General features: G+C 40.3%; 1 protein-coding gene across 3 annotated transcripts in view; it reads left to right on the top strand.

The window, feature by feature from the left end:
• NDP (norrin cystine knot growth factor NDP) overlaps positions 1–19,868 on the top strand; it is an 89,541-nt gene that overhangs the window by 55,154 nt on the left and 14,519 nt on the right. For all 3 annotated transcript variants that reach the window (XM_075264044.1, XM_075264043.1, XM_075264046.1), the window contains one exon: positions 8,648–8,995. In XM_075264044.1, the coding sequence (XP_075120145.1) occupies positions 8,822–8,995 (174 nt within the window). In that variant the 5' untranslated portion in view covers positions 8,648–8,821. The remainder of the gene's footprint in view (positions 1–8,647; positions 8,996–19,868) is intronic.

Below are 19,868 nucleotides of genomic sequence, written 5' to 3'. Positions count from 1 at the left end.
TGCGCACTCATATTTATGCGCGCACATATTTATGCACGCACATACTTATGCGCCCACATATATATGCGCCCTACCCTGTATAGGCGCGCACATATTTATGCGCGCACATAGTTATGCACCCTACCCTGTATATGCGCGCACATATTTATGCGCGCACATATTTATGTGCGTACATATATATGCACCCACATATATATGCGCCCTACCCTGTATAGGCACGCACATATTTATGCGCGCACATATTTATGCGCGCACATATTTATGCGCGCACATATTTATGCGCGCACATGTTTATGCGCCCTACCCTGTATATGCGCACACATTTTTCTGCGCGCACATTTTTCTGCGCGCTCATATTTAAGCACACACATATTTATGCGCGCACATATTTATGCACCCTACTCTGTATATAAGCGCACATTTTTATGTGCGCACATATTTATGCGCCCTACTCTGTATATGCACACACATATTTATGTGCGCACATATTTATGCGCCCTACCCTGTATATGCACACACATATTTATGCGCGCACATATTTATGCGCCCTACCCTGTATATGCACACACATATTTATGTGCGCACATATTTATGCGCGCACATGTTTATGCGCCATACCCTGTATATGCGGGCACATGTTTATGCGCGCACATATTTATGCGCCCTACCCTGTACCCTACCCTGTATATGTGCGCACATATTTATGCGCGCACATATTTAAACACGCACATATTTATGCACGCACATACTTATGCGCCTACCCTGTACCCTACACTGTATATGTGCGCACATATTTATGCACGCACATATTTATGTGCGTACATATATATGCGCCCACATATATATGCGCCCTACCCTGTATATGCGCGCACATATTTATGCGCTCTCATATTTATGCGCCCTACCCTGTATATGCGCGCACATATTTATGCGCGCTCATATTTATGCGCCCTCCCCTGTATATGCGCGCACATATTTATACGCGCACATATTTATGCGCGCACATATTTATGCGCCCTACCCCCTGTATATGCGTGCACATATTTATGCGCGCATATATTTATTCGCCCTACCCTGTATATGCGCGCACATATTTATGCGCGCACATATTTATGCGCACTTATATTTAAGCACGCACATATTTATGCGCGCACATTTATATGCGCCCACATATATATATGCGCCCTATCCTGTTTTTCCGCGCACATATTTATGCGCGCACATATTTATGCACTCTACCCTGTATATGCGCGCACATATTTATGCGCGCACATATTTATGCGCCCTACCCTGTATATGCGTGCACATATTTATGTGCGTACATATATATGCGCCCACATATATATGCGCCCTACCCTGTATATGCGCGCACATATTTATGCGCTCTCATATTTATGCGCCCTACCCTGTATATGCGCGCACATATTTATGCGCGCTCATATTTATGCGCCCTCCCCTGTATATGCGCGCACATATTTATGCGCGCTCGTATTTAAGCACGCACATATTTATGCGAGCACATATATATGCGCCCTACCCTGTATATGCGCGGACATATTTATGCACCCTACCCTGTATATGTGCGCACATATTTATGCGCCCTACCCTGTATATGCGCTCACATATTTATGCGTGCACATATTTATGCGCTCACATATTTATGCGCGCACATATTTATGCGCGCAAATATTTATGCTTGCACATATTTATGCGCGCAACCCTGTATATGTGCCCTATCCTGTATATGCGTGCATATATTTATACGCGCACATATTTATGCGCCCTACCCTGTATATGTGCGCACATATTTATGTGCGCACATATTTATGCGCCCTACCCTGTATATGTGTGCACATATTTGTGCCCCCTACCCTGTATATGAGCGCACACGTTTATGCGCACACATATTTATGCACGTACATGTTTATGCGTGCACATGTATATGCGCGCACATATTTATGCGTCCTACCCTGTACCCTACCCTGTATATGCGCGCACATATTTATGCGCCCTACCCTGTATATGCGCGCACAAATTTGAGCGCGCACATATTTATGTGCCCTATCCTGTATATGCGTGCACGTATTTATGCGCGCACATATTTATGCGCCCTACCCTGTATATGCACACACATATTTATGCGCGCACATATTTATGCGCCCTACCCTGTATATGCGCGCACATATTTATGCGCGCACATATTTATGCGCGCACATATTTAAGCGCGCATATATTTATGCCCGCACATATATATGCTCCCTACGCTGTATATGTGCGCACATATTTATGCACCCTACCCTGTATTTGCGTGCACATATTTATGCGCGCACATATTTATGCGCCCTACCCTGTATTTGCGCACTCATATTTATGCACGCACATATTTATGCACGCACATACTTATGCGCCCACATATATTTGCGCCCTACCCTGTATAGTCGCGCACATATTTATGCGCGCACATAGTTATGCACCCTACCCTGTATATGCGCGCACATATTTATGCGCGCACATATTTATGCGCCCTACCCTGTACCCTACACTGTATATGTGTGCACATATTTGTGCGCGCACATATTTATGTGCGTACATATATATGCGCCCACATATTTATGCGCCCTACCCTGTATATGCGCGCACATATTTATGCGCGCTCATATTTATGCGCCCTCCCCTGTATATGCGCGCACATATTTATACGCGCACATATTTATGCGCGCACATATTTATGCGCCCTACCCCCTGTATATGCGTGCACATATTTATGTGCGCACATATTTATTCGCCCTACCCTGTATATGCGCGCACATATTTATGCGCGCACATATTTATGCGCACTCATATTTAAGCACGCACATATTTATGCGCGCACATTTATATGCGCCCACATATATATATGCGCCCTATCCTGTTTTTCCGCGCACATATTTATGCGCGCACATATTTATGCACTCTACCCTGTATATGCGCGCACATATTTATGCGCGCACATATTTATGCGCCCTACCCTGTATATGCGTGCACATATTTATGCGCGCACATATTTATGCGCGCTCATATTTAAGCACGCACATATTTATGCGAGCACATATATATGCGCCCTACCCTGTATATGCGCGGACATATTTATGCACCCTACCCTGTATATGTGCGCGCATATTTATGCGCCCTACCCTGTATATGCGCTCACATATTTATGCGTGCACATATTTATGCGCTCACATATTTATGCGCGAACATATTTATGCGCGCAAATATTTATGCGTGCACATATTTATGCGCGCAACCCTGTATATGTGCCCTATCCTGTATATGCGTGCATATATTTATACGCGCACATATTTATGCGCCCTACCCTGTATATGCACGCACATATTTATGCGCGCACATATTTATGCGCCCTACCTTGTATATGCGTGCACATATTTATGCGCCCTACCCTGTATATGTGCGCACATATTTATGCGCGCACATATTTATGCGCCCTACCCTGTATATGTGTGCACATATTTGTGCGTCCTACCCTGTATATGAGCGCACACATTTATGCGCACACATATTTATGCACGTACATGTTTATGCGTGCACATGTATATGCGCGCACATATTTATGCGTCCTACCCTGTACCCTACCCTGTATATGCGCGCACATATTTATGCGCGAACATATTTATGCGTGCACATATATATGCGTGCACATATTTATGCGCGCACATATTTATGCACCCTACCCTGTATATGCGCGCACATATTTATGCGCATACATATATAAGCGAGCAAATATATATGCACCCTACCCTTTATATGCGCGCACATATTTATGCGCCCTACCCTGTATATGCGCGCACAAATTTGAGCGCGCACATATTTATGTGCCCTATCCTGTATATGCGTGCACGTATTTATGCGCGCACATGTTTATGCGCCCTACCCTGTACCCTACCCTGTATATGCGCGCACATATTTATACGCGCACATATTTAAGCGCGCATATATTTATGCCCGCACATATATATGCTCCCTACCCTGTATATGTGCGCACATATTTATGCACCCTACCCTGTATTTGCATGCACATATTTATGCGCGCACATATTTATGTGCCCTATCCTGTATATGCGTGCACGTATTTATGCGCGCACATGTTTATGCGCCCTACCCTGTACCCTACCCTGTATATGCGTGCACATATTTATACGCGCACATATTTATGCGCGCTCATATTTTAGCACGCACATATATATGCACCCTACCCTGTATATGCCCGGACATATTTATGCACCCTACCCTGTATTTGCGCACTCATATTTATGCGCGCACATATTTATGCACGCACATACTTATGCGCCCACATATATATGCGCCCTACCCTGTATAGTCGCGCACATATTTATGTGCGCACATAGTTATGCACCCTACCCTGTATATGCGCGCACATATTTATGCGTGCACATATTTATGCGCCCTACCCTGTACCCTACACTGTATATGTGCGCACATATTTGTGCGCGCACATATTTATGTGCGTACATATATATGCGCCCTACCCTGTATAGGCACGCACATATTTATGCGCGCACATAGTTATGCACCCTACCCTGTATATGCGCGCACATATTTATGCGCGCACATATTTATGCGCGCACATATTTATGCGCCCTACCCTGTATATGCGCACACATTTTTCTGCGCGCACATTTTTCTGCGCTCTCATATTTAAGCACACACATATTTATGCGCGCACATATTTATGCACCCTACCCTGTATATGAGCGCACATATTTATGCGCGCACATATTTATGCGCCCTACCCTGTATATGTGCACATATTTATGCGCGCACATATTTATGCGCGCTCATATACCACATAGATCAGCTATTTCTGAACCTCTCCCAGTCATCCGATCTTCTGCATTATATAGTGTGAGTGTTCAAGTAATAGGAGCTGAGTTGCAGTGATCCAGTGCCACTGCTATACAGTGGATGGGGCTGCATTTCGTATAAGAGTAGACAGCATTGGTCGCCGTCCACTGCAGCAGGCTGTCAGAATAGCTGATCTGTGTATAGTCCAAATGTTGGACCCTCACACATCAGGCACTTGTGACTTGCTCTTTGGGTTTTAAACCCACAGCATGGCAAAGGCTTTCAACTTTTGCAACCTGTGCTATTACTCTCTAAGCATTTTTCCCCTCATTTGCATATGAATAAAATAGTGATTTATATGAAATTGACAGTGCAAAGTGAATAACATATATGTAAACTGTAAAATCACTTCTGCAAGATACTGAGATTATCTTTATAATGATCTCACAGCTGATGGAGTCCCTTTAAAATCAGTTAGTTAGTAGTCTGCAAGAGGTTAAATGCACTTGTATATTATAAGGTATACCTTTTATGCATTTACATCTAACCTTAATGCATTAAAGCCTAGGCAAAGCTAATCAGTTATATTCATCTGTTTCTAATTGTAACATGGCTTTTTAACACATCAATAGTGAGGAAGTGCCAACGGGCAGGGATCATGTACGATCTCGTTTTTATGCTGGACATGTTTTTGACCCAGAGTTTTGTGGTAATGTTTGTTTCATTCATATGTACACCCATATTGTTCTCTCAGATTCCAAGCATCCATTTTTTGCCAAGATTTAATAAAAAGCAGTTTATGGGTTTTGAGAAGCATATGGGGCAAATTAGAAAAAATATTAATATGCTGTACATGGGATTTGGTATTAAGCAGAATGTGTTTGAGTTTAGTGCTTGCCACAGTTATTTTGTCCTGTAAGCACAAGTAAACACAATTGTAGCATTTCTTACTATGTCATACAAGATACAGCTATGCTTATATTAAAGTATATTATATTAAACCTCTACTTTTAATAAAGTGGTATTTTCATGAGTGTAAGTAATCCTATCCCATTAACAGTGATGGGATTTCATATGTCCTAGTCATGCGATTGGTACACAGGCACAAAGATGCCAAATCACCTTCAATAACTGTTGGCTGAACAGCTTTATTTAATGGACAGCTATTCCTTCCAGCCCCATAAACATGCTCAGCGAAGTTTGCCTGTGTTCTGAATGGGCAGAGAGGACTTATTTACAGCCCATTCACATGGAGGAAAATGGGGAGGAATTTGGTGTGGAATTTTCCACACTGAAAAAAACCCTCCCATTGACTATAATGGGTTCTGCTAGCTTTTTTTTCCAGTAGTGGAATTTTCCACTAGCGGAAAATTTTGCTAATGGAAAAAAAGCTAGCAGCACCCTTTGAAATCAATGGGAGGCTTTATTTTCACCATGGAAAATTCCACACCAAATTCCTCCCCGTTTTCCTCTGTGTAAATGGACCCTTACACCGAGAACATAAAAAATGGGTGTTAAAATTCATGAATATCCATCATCATCTCTAAAAGCAGAGTCAAGAGACCCTGATATATGCTTAATACTCAGCTGACTTTGCGCTTATGTATATGGGGGCTTTAAAGTGGAATTCCAGTTATAAACAACTTTTCTGAAATACATAGTGCATGTGAATATAAAAAACTTTGTAAAATATCTTATTACAGAAATCTGTTTCCTTCACCACTTATTAGGTTGCTCTCCTCCTCCTTATCTACTATCAGATTGTTTGCATAAGATTTTGTCTCCATATGCAACTCATACACAGAAGTCTACAGAAAGAAGGAGAGTAAGCCATTGATTTTTTTTTGTCTCATTCTGTGCAATGTAGTGTCTTATCTGGATTTATATCACTGTCTGAAAAGCTATTTCTCACTCACAGCAGAATATAGAAGCATCAATTATTAGACTTCTATGTAGAAAGTAACTCAGCCTGAAAAGTGGAGAAGAAAACAGATCTCCTTAATAAGATTTATTACAAAGTTTCTTACAGTCACATGCACTATTCATTTATGCAAAGCTGTTTATAACTGGAGGTATGCTTTAAGACTGATAACAGTACAAGATCAGAGTTGTGTATACTAGTTGTGTCTAGGTTATTTTACTGCTTATTTTAGTCCACAGTATGGCCAGAACAGCTCATAAACAAAGAAAAAACACAAGTTATTATAACTCTATGAAATACAGGTCAGTCAGTACAGAAAATTGCAAGAAATTACAAGATTCTTCAAGTAGATGTGCCAAAAAGAATCCCTGCATGAAAGGTAGAAGAAGTTACTACTATTTCACAGGCTTGTATATTCAATTCACCAGAAATAATAAATGCACGCACCCTCGCACCCTCGCATTACAGTTTAGTTGAATGCTTCATTGAGTTCAGACAATGGACCAATCTCAACACGTCCTCTTCAGAAGCAACTATCTGAACTAGGCAACTATCTGAACTAGGCACCCCTGGCAGAATTGCTGCAAGAAAACCAAAGCAAGACAAATAAGAGTAATAATTATGCTAGGGAAGTGAATATCTTTCACTTTAAAGGTTTTCTCTGGTCCCAAATAAATTCATCAAAGGATGAGGAAGGGGTTTAAATAAATAAGAAGTGATATCCATCTCTCCTTCGCCCTACCAGCCCAGCTGCAGATCCCAAGTCCTCAATACCAGTCTTCAGTTCTGGTTCTCCAGCAAGGACATCAGTTTCCCCCTATGTAGCTGCTATAGTCATTTCCTGTCCTCAGTGGTCATATTCAGTATTTTGCTCCATCACTAGAACAATAATACTAATACTAACATAGTTATATAGTAGATGATGTTGGATGAAGACATCAGTCCATCAAGTCCAACCTATAACTCTACAGTCCCCTTCAGTGTTGATCCAGAGGAAAACAAAAAAAAACCCATGAGGATTATCCTAATTGCCCCATTTCGGGGGGAAAAATTCCTACTCGACTCCAATCTGTCAGTCCGTATAAAAACCCTGTATCAACGTGTCCTCAAATCTAGAATTCATAACCCGTTATATTGTTCTCTTCAATAAAAGCATATATCTGTTCCATCTGTTGCATTTTTCAGGTTAGTTGGGTCATGCTCAGCGCCGCAGTTCCCATGAGGCGACCTGAGGCGAGCGCTTCAGGCGGCGCTATGCCAGGGCCTCAGGGAGGGCGGCATTTTTGATTACCTAAGCCAGTCCAGGACAAGCTGTCCTGGACTGGCTTAGCACCGAACGGTGGTTTGGGGAGGCCACTGGAGCAGCGCTGCTCCAGCAGCCTCCCCTCACGCTCAGGCAGAGAACAGGTCATCTCCGTGCCTGCTCTCTGCCTGCGAATGGTGCTAAGCCCCACCCCCTTTGCTAAGCTCCATCCCTCCGCTCCGCCACGCCCCCTCCTCCCGGGAAGAGGGGGCGGCTTTCTGACGTTCGCCTCGGGCGGCGAAAGGGGAAGGTTCACCCCTGGTCATGCTATATTATGTCAGTAAGCTAAACCATACATCCAGACATTGTAGAAGCCACCATCCAAAAAAGAGTAATGCCCTAACCTCAATAGTCCTAAATCCAATAAAGGTGCTAAATCAGTTAGTAAAGGCAAAGCAGCCAACAAGTGTTGACTTACTGTAAAGTTCTAGTAAATTTTGAAAAGCAGAGAATCAGACAGTGAAATTCAATGGGCACAAAAAGAGAGATAACATAATAGATACATGGATTAGAGTTCCTGCTTTTTGCTAAAATGGATGCTTGTTTATTCACCCTTACAGGAGATGCAACGATGGATTACCACTTCCCTATTCAACCAAAGCAACAAGACCAATGGCTACAGGGAATATAATGAAAGGAGCTGACATCCCTCTTCATACAGCACACGGATTGTACTTTTGGATCCTACATTTTTAAGGTCCTCATTTTGCTGCGTTTAAGAAATTTTGAGAACAATGGGAAACTATGTCCTAGTCTTATGGATTACTGCACTGTCACTGATAGCAATATTAACCAAGGCTGACATTAAAAAAAGTAACGCATTCATCGCAGAGTCAGACCCAGCCCGATGTATGAGGCACCATTATGTAGACTCAATCAGTCACCCACAGCACAAATGCACTGCAAAGGTAAGGTTGTTATCTCACTTTATACTACTTTAATACATTAGATGAATTATACTAGATGGTTGTTGTCTTGTATAAACAGTACTGTAGCACATTTGATGAGAACCTGTCAGGTGGTTTTTCCACCATAAAGTGGGCCCATCATGTGCAGGATGAAGTCATTCCCTTTCCATTTCTGACCCTCTTTCTTTTGCATCAATGTAAAATTCTAAATGTTTGAAAGCATGAAAAGTCATAAAAAAAATAATCTAAGTGGCCACATGTGTAAGGGGCAGTCACACTGTCCACTTGCTAGTCCTACCTCCTGGATACCATTGGCATCTCCCTCAGGCCAGGTTCACATGGAGTATTTTGGTTCGTAATGTGGAACGTAGATGCCGCGGGAGCTTTTGCGGGCCGTATATGCTCCCATTGTTTTCAATGGGAGCCAATACCGTATACGCGGCGCTATACCGGCTCCCATTGAAAACAATGGGAGCATATACGGCCCGCAAAAGCTCCCGCGGTGTCTACGTTCCACATTACGAACCAAAATACTCCGTGTGAACCCGACCTCCCCTCACTCTCTGACATCACAAGGAATAGGCCAATCGTGCACAATTGGTGGGACTAGGCTGAAGTTGATCTCCACCCACGTGACTACTTAGCTTAAATTGCTTATGACTTTTTACATGATCAAACCTTAATAACTTGACTTTGCTGAAATAGGAAGATTACAGAGGGCACCAATGGAATGGTCATTACTTGATCTTGCATGTGATGGGGGGAAGTTATGATGGGAAAAACAACCTTCAACCTGGAAACCTTTCCAGTAGAGGTATAAATGTAGGACAAATCTCTTTGAGATCACAAAAAATTACAGTGAACATCTTTACTGAAGGTAAGTCCTTTCAAATAAAAGGCCAATACACATGGAATATAGGAAAAATGAAAGTCTATATAACAGAAATATCTAGCCTAGAGCAAGGGTGGTATTCTTAAAGAGGTGATTTTTAGAGATGTATGTATATTAGCACTGTTTGTATAAGAGAAAATTTTTAAAAAATTAGTTGTAAGCTCATGCATAAAAATTTTAAAATGATAATTATTTCTTAGGGCAAAGGTATGTTGTGTTACTTTAAGGTATGTTCATGGGCATAGCTTGAATCACACCAGTTGCAGTTATGACTAGGTCTCAAAGCCCAGATGGTCCACAGACCCTCTAAACTACATCAAGTCCTTCATGGCCCCTGAAGGACTATCTTTGTCCCTGGCAACCTGTATTTTATGGGAGTGCTCGTAACAGCGGTGTTTACGAGCGCTCCCATTGAAGTGAATGGGAAGTGTTCAGCAGTCTGCCGTAACGCCGGCGTGTACGGCTGTGATACATGCCCGGCGTTACTCCGTGTGAATGCCCCCTTACGTTTCCATGGATATCCAAATTTGTAAAGTTTTATTTATGTTTTAATCCCTTAAAAAATCCAAAAATAAATAAAAATTTTTTTTATAAAAGTTCATGGAGTCACCATATCTGATCACTTTTTATTCAAATTTGTATGGCAGGTGAAACAGTGGAAGAAAAAAAAAACGTTGGAGAGGCTCTTGATTTTTATTCCCATTAGAGAATTCACCATGTAGAAGAAATGTTTTTAGACGTTAGTAGGCCAGGCATTTATGGGTACAGGGATACCTAATGTGTGTGTTTTGCTTTTATATGTGTTCTAGGGAAAGGGGGTGATTTGAATTTTTAGGTTTTTACTGTCATTTTTTGATGCCCTAGGAGTCTTGAACCTCAGGGGGTCTGATCACTAAGGTACTGCATTGTAATGCCTTGCAAAATAACACTACTTCTATTACAGGCTGCAAAGAACATCCTATAATAGAAGTCAGTGGGAGACAAGCCTAGGAGTCTTCAATAGATTCCTGGCTGTCATGTGAATGGATTGTTGCTCCTAAATCTAGGTCTGAAGGCCACAATGCACCCCAAATTGGTGGAGCCCAAGGGGCCACACGGTGGCTCAGTTGTTAGCACTGTAGCCTTGCAGCGCAGGAGTCCTGGTGTTCAAATCCCACCAAGGGAAAAAAAAACAAAAACATCTGCAAGGAGTTTGTATGTTCTCCCTGTGTTTACATGGATTGCCATCCCATATTTCAAAGACACACTGATAGGGAAAAATGTACATTGTGATCATCATATTTAAATGACTGACATCTAAGGAAATAGCCAACATGTTGGAAAAAAGTTAAAGGAGTTTTATGGGATAAAAATATTGATAACCTAAGGATAGGTCATTAATATATAAGTGGTGAGGATCTGAAACCAAGCACCCCATATATCAGCTGCTCTCAGCAGTTTATAACAGAAAGGATAGAGCGGGAAGTAGACAGCTCTGTTGAAGCTACAGTGATTCGGCTCAGCCACTACACAGAGCTGCCTTCTTCCTGTGTATTAGTTGCAGAGAACAGATGATCGATGGGAGTTTTGGGTTTTGGACCCCAACTGACCTTCTACTGATGACTTAGTAATAGGTCATCAATATTTTTATCTTGGAAAACCCCTTTAAGGAAACTGATTTGTTATCTGAATTAAGTTTGGTGCTGTGTCTGACTTTATCTTAGGGTATGAATTAATTTAGGGGTCTGATTTGTGGTCTAAGTTAATTTTAGGGTCTGGTCGGGGATTTGATGCATCCCATGACCCTTTCTGCATTTTCTCTATTACTGATAGTGTGTGTGGTACAATCGTCTCAGCTTATTCTGCCCATTGTCTGCACATAGCAGGCTCAGCATCAGGTGTCTGCACCCACATTTACAGGGCTTATTTTCAGATGTAGCATTGGATATGAGGTGCATGATAAAACATCAACAATTGATTCCTCGGAAGGAAGCATACAAACCCATATAATGATATGCAGGAAAACATGTATGTCTAGGTATTATCATACCAACAGTAGATGAAGAAAACATTAAAAGTCATTACAGTGCAGTTCTCAAGTCACAGCCCTACCCTCAAATGTACTGAAGAAGCAGATTCCTTCTTGTAGGGATGGGTCTCACAACAAGGTCATTGCCTCTTACTATTTTTTTCCATTGGTTAATTATCATAGACTCATGTGTCTTGTACTTTTGTAGAATGTCCTAAATATTGGCAGTCATACCTCAGTTACACACCTCTTAAAAGGATTTGCAATAATGATATATTTAAGCCCTCAGATACAAAATAGTCACCGCTCCACTGATTTGGCACAGTTGTATTTTTGTTCTGTTGCCCCTACCATTCCAGAGCAATCATTGCTGTTAGTTTCAGGACCCAATATGCTAATAAGCCTCTCTACTGTCAGGTGGGAGGTCCTGGAGTAGATGTAGACAGTCTGGGACTGCTCACCTGACAGTAGAGAACCTAAGGCTGTGTTCACATCTGTGTTGGAGTTTCCGTCGCAGTGTGTGTTGAAAATTGGCACATGAAAACATACTGCAAGTCCGACTTTTTTCAGTTTAAAAAACAGACACCTAATGGATCCCATTATAGTTACAGGGGTCCAACAGGCCCCGTATGTGACTACTATTGTAATAATCCATCTACCTGTTGTTCTGGTCCTGACAAGAACAATGGATAGGCCAATGCTGGTGTGATTCTGTGCAATGTAGCATATTTGGTAGTAAAACTTTATAGCACTGATTGCTCAGGAACTGCGAGGGCTAGAGACAAAGAGGAGCGCAGACTATTAAAGAATGCCAGCACTTGGATTTAGTGGATGTGATGAAAGGTCCTCTTTAAACACCAACTCAGCATAAGAGATATGTTTAAGATGTGCCAAGTTCACTCTCTGCTCATCTCCCCATTACTTACCCTAGCAGATATCCTGGGTTTTACTATGATATGAAGATCTCTTATATTTTACATATAGTTACATAGTTACATAGTTGATGAGGTTGGATAAAGACAATAGTCCATCAAGTCCAATCTATAATCCTACAATCCCCTACAGTGTTGATCCAGGGGAAGGCAAAAACCCCATGAGGCTCATGCCAATTGCCCTATTTCAGGGGAAAAAATTCCTTCTCGACTCCAATCTGACAGTCAGTATAAAACCCTTGATCAACGTGTCCTTAAAATCTAGAGTCCATAACCTGTAATATTTTTCTCTTCAAGAAAGGCATCCAAGCCCTCTTTTGTTCAATACTAAGTGCTTAAAATCACAATATATTACATTTGTTGTGATCAGTGAAAGGATTAAGCTGCTGGATGTAATGAATTAATGTTCCAATGTACTGACAGCAAACAGATGTGGTAAGGAACCAAAAAAAAAAAAAAAATCAACATATATAAGCAGGATGAAGAATTTAAGATGAAACCTTTCATTTTCAATAAAAACTGTTATTTTTTCTAGTTATTCAACATATTGCACTTGTCTTCATTAAGTGAAACACATATAAATACCAGCATTGTGCAGTTGTATTACATATCAGTCACTATACTGATAAATATCTGTACATTACAATTGTTCCCATGGATGTCAGATCTGCGTGTAGAGAAGTCAAATTTTATATATTTAGAAAATTGAGTGCCAAAAGCAATAAAAAATTATTTGTAAGACATGTTCATAGTTCCAGGAACGTTACGTAGTGTATTATCTTAGAATAAGCTGAGTAAATAAGGCTTTATGTACAGTAAAATGCATGGGCAATACAGAGCCTGTGCTCCGAAATATTGTAGTAAATGGTAGGATTCACTTGGTTTAGAAGTCTATGCAATCAATACTATGCCTCAAAAATCATTGTCAAGAGTCTGTCACCAGAATGGAGCATATCTATCCAGCCACAAATATAGATAGCTTAGGGTCACCTGAATCAAACAGTGTTTTCTCCTTGTGAATATGTATTTCTGTTGCGCATATTACTGCTTCTTCAATAAGCAGATTAGCTCTTTCAAGCAGTGAGGGTGTTGTCATTGCTCCAAAGAGGTAATGCCCTCCTTGCTCCAAAGATCTTGTCACATATTGACAAAAACAGCGAAAGAAATGTAGGCATATATTCACAAAGAAAAAACACTGTATGATTCAGGTGAACCTGAATCCTAACCTATCGAGATTTTATATATATATATATATATATATATATATATATATATATATATATATATATATATATATATATATAGTATGTAGACCTTTAATGATATGCTGGTTTCTGGCCAAAGATTCCTATTAAGTATAAAACACTTTAGTGAAATTGTGCAGAATATTCTGAATGCCTGAACATGTGATGCAATGGCACAGTCACTTTATATGGCGCTCTTTGTTTGATAGCTTATAGGAAATGTGGAGCAATATGTAATCAGTGATAACATGAGAACTTATTTTATGGAATTGTGCTGTACTACAGATTGGTTCCTAAAATGTTCTCCAGTATTCTGTAAGTAACACATCAGTCAAGAGATTGTAAATGAGAAGATGTTGAGTCATAAGTTTCATCCTCTCTTTGTGCTCGAGTTCCTTTCCTTCCTTTTAGAATACATATCAGTCGGGAAGTCGGGCATGTTGTTCAGGGTGCTTGCTATAGAGGGCAGCATAACAGAGGCACTGTCTCCCTGTTTACATCTTGGGAAACAGATTTGCATATTCTTCCCATGTTCCTTTGCAGTGGAGCAACTATGGCTGTGATAGGGAAATCAATACGTTCATATATATTCCCTATATGTGTATACATTCTTATAATAACTTAAGCTTGTAACATGCATCTCCAGGTCAGCTTGACCCATATTCCATATTAATCAGAATATTTGCAGACATAATGCCGCACCCCATTATAAACAGAGTAATAAAGTGGCTGGAATAAAGTGATAAGATGGTTATTAAAATAGTTTAAGATGAGACTAATGGAAAAACCCATGTCAAAATAGACTTTGTTATGCCACACGGTAAGGTGACTAAAACATACACTACGTAATGCGCACTGAGTTAACCTCATCATCAGATGTCAGAACAGTTAGAATATTCATGATTAGGGGTGGGATATTCTTGTAATACTTATGTATAGAAATTGCTGAATCCTAACGGGTAATGATTACTCAATGACACACCCAGATACGCCTACCGAGTTAATGATTACTCTATAATACACCCTGTATGTACGCCCACTTCTTTGGGTATAAGAAGAGATGATTTGTTCAATAAACCTTATGCTTTAGCTCAGATTCATCTTGTTTCTGTGTCATTGCATCACTGACGCTCCGGAGTGTGACGTAATTTGGAATCCATCCAATATACCTATTGGTCTGTCTTGAGGACCACTCTGACAGCTGTATAAGTCTCCACACACCTGAGAAGGTGGTCTCTCCCTAAGGATGGGCGTTATCCCCATAATCTGGTCTCTCAGCCTCTCACTTAAACCAAATCAATTCTCTCTAGGCTGCGCTGATGAAGTCCAACCAGACAGAAACGGTGCCGTCCGTAGCTGAGAAATTGATTTGGTTATAACCTCGCATCACGCAGTGAAGGTTTCTGGGAAGTCGAGCATGTTGTTCAGGGTGCTTGCTATAGAGGGCAGCATAACAGAGACACTGTCTCCCTGTTTACATCTTGGGAGACAGGTTTGCATATTCTTCCCATGTTCCTTTTAGAACAGAAGGCAGTCAGACCCCTATAGCTTATGTCTTCTGAAGAGGGAGTTTAGTACAGGAATACACACGCAGTGGAAGTAGAAAGTAGAAGTAGATCTATCACATTGTTGCAACAGGTGAACACATACCACTTTACCCATATACATACCAATACTAAAGTGTCCCTATTTTGGAATTGGTAGAAAAAAATCAATTGGACTGAGCCCAACTGTTGTGGAAAAGCTGCACTTTTTGTGGCAGATTTTTCTGTGTTTTTTAAGCCAAAGCCAAGAGTGACGACTTTCTGCTCAATGTTCTCTTGCTTTTGGGATAATCTACAAGAAAAATAGCTGCCTTTCTTCCCTGCTCTGGTCTACCCAACTCTCCACCCTACTTCATGGGGAATGTGCTGCATCTTTAGCGCAATAGGGGGCTTGAGCCAAAGATGCAACACATTTCAGAAAATTGGCATAAATGTGTTAATGAATTCCTCCCATTGTGTTAGCCAACCTTTTTTAGTTCACGAGTCATGACCCACTCAAAATATTAGAAGGCCTATATAAGAGATGAGAGTAATACTACTCTTATTAATAGTGAGTAAAAGTATGCTTGTATGTACCGAAGATATAGTGAATAACTAATATTATATGTTTAATGGTATACCAGTGATGTATATTGTACAATGTTGTCTTGGTATAAATTTGAACATCAGTTTTGGGTGAATTCTAAATTGAAGACCCTTAGATAACAAAACAAAAATAATAAATACAAATTGTTCTGATCCACATCTGTCCATTACTGACCTTCCAAAATGTTGCAGGCAAGCATCCATAGATGTACTGGACATTTGATTTTAACTCATTCTTGGAGTGTCAATGAACAGTTACTATATGTGATAGTCTAGTAAGCTATTCCCAGCGCTGTGCTGCATTGGTTAAACCTCTCTGTTATTGTTTTCTCTGGGTTCTATTAGAAAGAGTTGAGTACAAGTTGGCATCACTACATATAAATGTTCTTACAGTTCTGGAAAGTCTTGTTATTGTTAGATGTTCAGACACCTAGAGAGAATGTTTACAACGCAGCCTCATGAAACGAAGATGGCTTAGTATTTCTGTTTTGTTTTATAGGTTCTTATGAGGCCACTTAGTTATAGTGATTTATTGAAAGTAAATGATCTTATTGCTACAGATACTTTACAGATTATTTTTTTTATCTCTTCAGACAAAAACATGTCACAGACTACAAGTATTTAGTCTACAATTAACTTTTGCGCATACAATTGAGAGAGAGCATTTTTATGTCTAATCTTTACATTAACATTTCAGTTGGAAAAGCTGTCAGAAAGTAAAACATGTATTCACTATTCAAGTGGTTCCTCCAAAATAAATGGTATATGTGATGAATTGTATGAATATATATAGTCTGACTACTACAGCACACGCCACTTAAAGAACGCAATATGTGAAGACAAGGAGAATAGGGAATAGGCAGTGGACCTATGAAAGAATATGCATACTAAAATAGAACTTTTATTAAATTAAATAAAATTACCCTTTGGCCATAAAAAATATTTGTAAAATAAAGGCATAGATCGTCCAGAGGAATGAGCAGTCCCCTATTCCTCCCTCTCATGAAATATTTTAGCAATAAATTATGAGCTTCACCGTTCAAATTGAATGGTCACCTAAGGATTTACAGTACAGACCAAAAGTTTGGACACACCTTCTAATTCAAAGAGTTTTCTGTATTTTCATGACTATGAAAATTGTAGATTCACACTGAAGGCATCAAAACTATGAATTATCACATGTGGAATTATATATCAGTATGAAATAACTGAAATATGCCTTATATTCTAGGTTTTTCAAAGTAGCCACCTTTTGCTTTGATTCCTGCTTTGCACACTCTTGGCATTCTTTTGATGAGCTTCAAGAGGTAGTCACCTGAAATGGTTTTCACCTCAATGGTTTTGCCCTGCCAGGTTTAATAAGTGAGATTTCTTGCCTTATAAATGGGGTTGGGACCATCAGTTGTGTTGTGCAGAAGTCAGGTGGATACACAGATGATAGTCCTATTGAATAGACTGTTAGAATTTGTATTATGGCAAGAAAAAAGCAGCTAAAGAAAGAAAAACGAGTGGCCATCATTACTTTAAGAAATGAAGGTCAGTCAGTCTGAAAAATTATGAAAACTTTGTAAGTGTCCCCAAGTGCAGTTGCAAAAACCGGAAATGGTCTTCCAACCATTTATAAGGCAAGAAATCTCACTTATTAAACCTGTCAGGGCAAAACCATTGAGGTGAAAACCATTTCAGGTGACTACCTCTTGAAGCTCATCAAGATAATGCCAAGAGTATGCAAAGCAGGAATCAAAGCAAAAGGTGGCTACTTTGAAGAACCTAGAATATAAGACATATTTTCAGTTATTTCACACTTTTGTTAAGTATATAATTCCACGTGTTAATTCATAGCTGTGATGCCTACAGTGTGAATCTACAATTTTCATAGTCATGAAAATTCAGAAAACTCTTTGAATGAGAAGGTGTGTCCAAACTTTTGGTCTGTACTGTATATGGTGGACGAACACATCATATGTATTTCACAATGATTGCAGCTCTCATGAAATATTATTTGTAGAGCAAAGTTCACACTTCATATAATCTAAGTGTGTTCAACTAGCGTTACTACTTCATTTATGAGTGTATTCTGGGTTGATGTCATTGGTGGACATCTCACATGTACCACTGGTTCAGCTGCATAGGGGCCCATGGAGGGAAGGAGACCCACTCAGCATTTACAAACACCCATGGCACATGAAGCAAAGTGGCCCACCTGGTGGCCTTCACTCCATACAAACCTTAGTGGTCTCTGGCATCATTCATGACATCTTTGTGACCAGAAGAGGTCAGAAGACCAGCAACGGAGTCCAGGAGTGTTGTCGCACAGACATCGGGAGCGGTGCCCTCCAATAGGTAAAGTGAAGTGCGCTCCATGGCCTGGCCCGAGCTCCCCAGGAGCTTCATTATAAATGCATGCCTGTCGGCGGGGCCAGACAGAAGTGCTTGGCGAGCCGCATGTGGCCCTCGGGCCGCAGTTTGAGGACCCCTGGTCTATAGAGATGTTTGTGTGAAGTTCAATGTTATGTGTGGAGGCAAAGGGCCGAAGCTCAAATCAAGCACTGAATAATAGCATAATGGGGGTGTCCTACCTCACTTTCTGACCTCTTCCCCCAATCATAAGGTTGTTTCCTGTGAGGGTAATGGGTCTCAAGTGCTTCATATTCTGCACCCCCTTCACTGCCACAATGTAAAGTTATTAGCGGAGCGCTCCATATCACTAATAAGGCTAGGGATAAACGGCGACTTTTGCCATTACTTTTGTCACTCAACCAAAGATCTCTGTATCACCCTGCGGCTCCCTCACTAATGTAAGTGAAGAGAGTCACATTGGGACCCAAGGGTGCTGTGACTTCTAGTCAGGGGCCTTCTGCAGTCTGAGTGCGCCCTGGTTGATTCCATTAGGTAGAAATCATGGAGCATCACTTATTTAGACTAAAATTCTGTGGCTACATGTGGTCACCTGAGTTGCACGTCCCCTTTTGCTTATAGGGGGAAAAAGTTGTAAGTGACTTGCACAGGTCACAGAAACTCCATGATGGAAAAAAAATAATCATAACAAATGTGAAATAACAAAGAAATCTATGTTCACCTTTTCAATTCCCAATGATTTGTATTTGGGGGATTGAAGAATTAAGTAATTATTTTATTTTACAAGATTTGCTATTGTTTTTTTGTTTTTTTAAAAAAGTCAGATAACACCTTAAGATAAGCATAGAGTTTGCTGTTATGACTTGCATTATAGAAAGTGTCATTTTTACACCAGGCACCCATTCTGAATCTAGTATAGAAATCCTCTCTCCATCAAAATTACAAAAGCCCATCTCAGTTGTGACAGGGGCTAGGTTAACAAGACTGCTGGCTGCTTCCAATAGTAACCAACAGAATTTGCAATATTATTTTAGGCTGTAATATAATAATACTATATATAAGAACATACAATATACAGTATTTATAAACTAAATTTTTAGCTACAGTAACAGTAACAAAGACTAATAACATAGGATTTATATTGTATTCATCTCTGTTAAAAACAGATATGCTTGGCTTATTTTAATAATAACATTGATATTTACAACTAACATCTGTTCACCAAATGCACGCATTCAATATAATTGTATAATGTATGTGACACACCACAAATTGACAAAATTGAAGTTAATAAATAACTGTACACAGAT

The sequence above is a fragment of the Leptodactylus fuscus genome, chromosome 2 (assembly GCF_031893055.1).
Source record: "Leptodactylus fuscus isolate aLepFus1 chromosome 2, aLepFus1.hap2, whole genome shotgun sequence".
NCBI classification, from domain to species: Eukaryota; Metazoa; Chordata; class Amphibia; order Anura; family Leptodactylidae; genus Leptodactylus; species Leptodactylus fuscus.
This window is presented reverse-complemented; position numbering and strand designations above follow the sequence as displayed.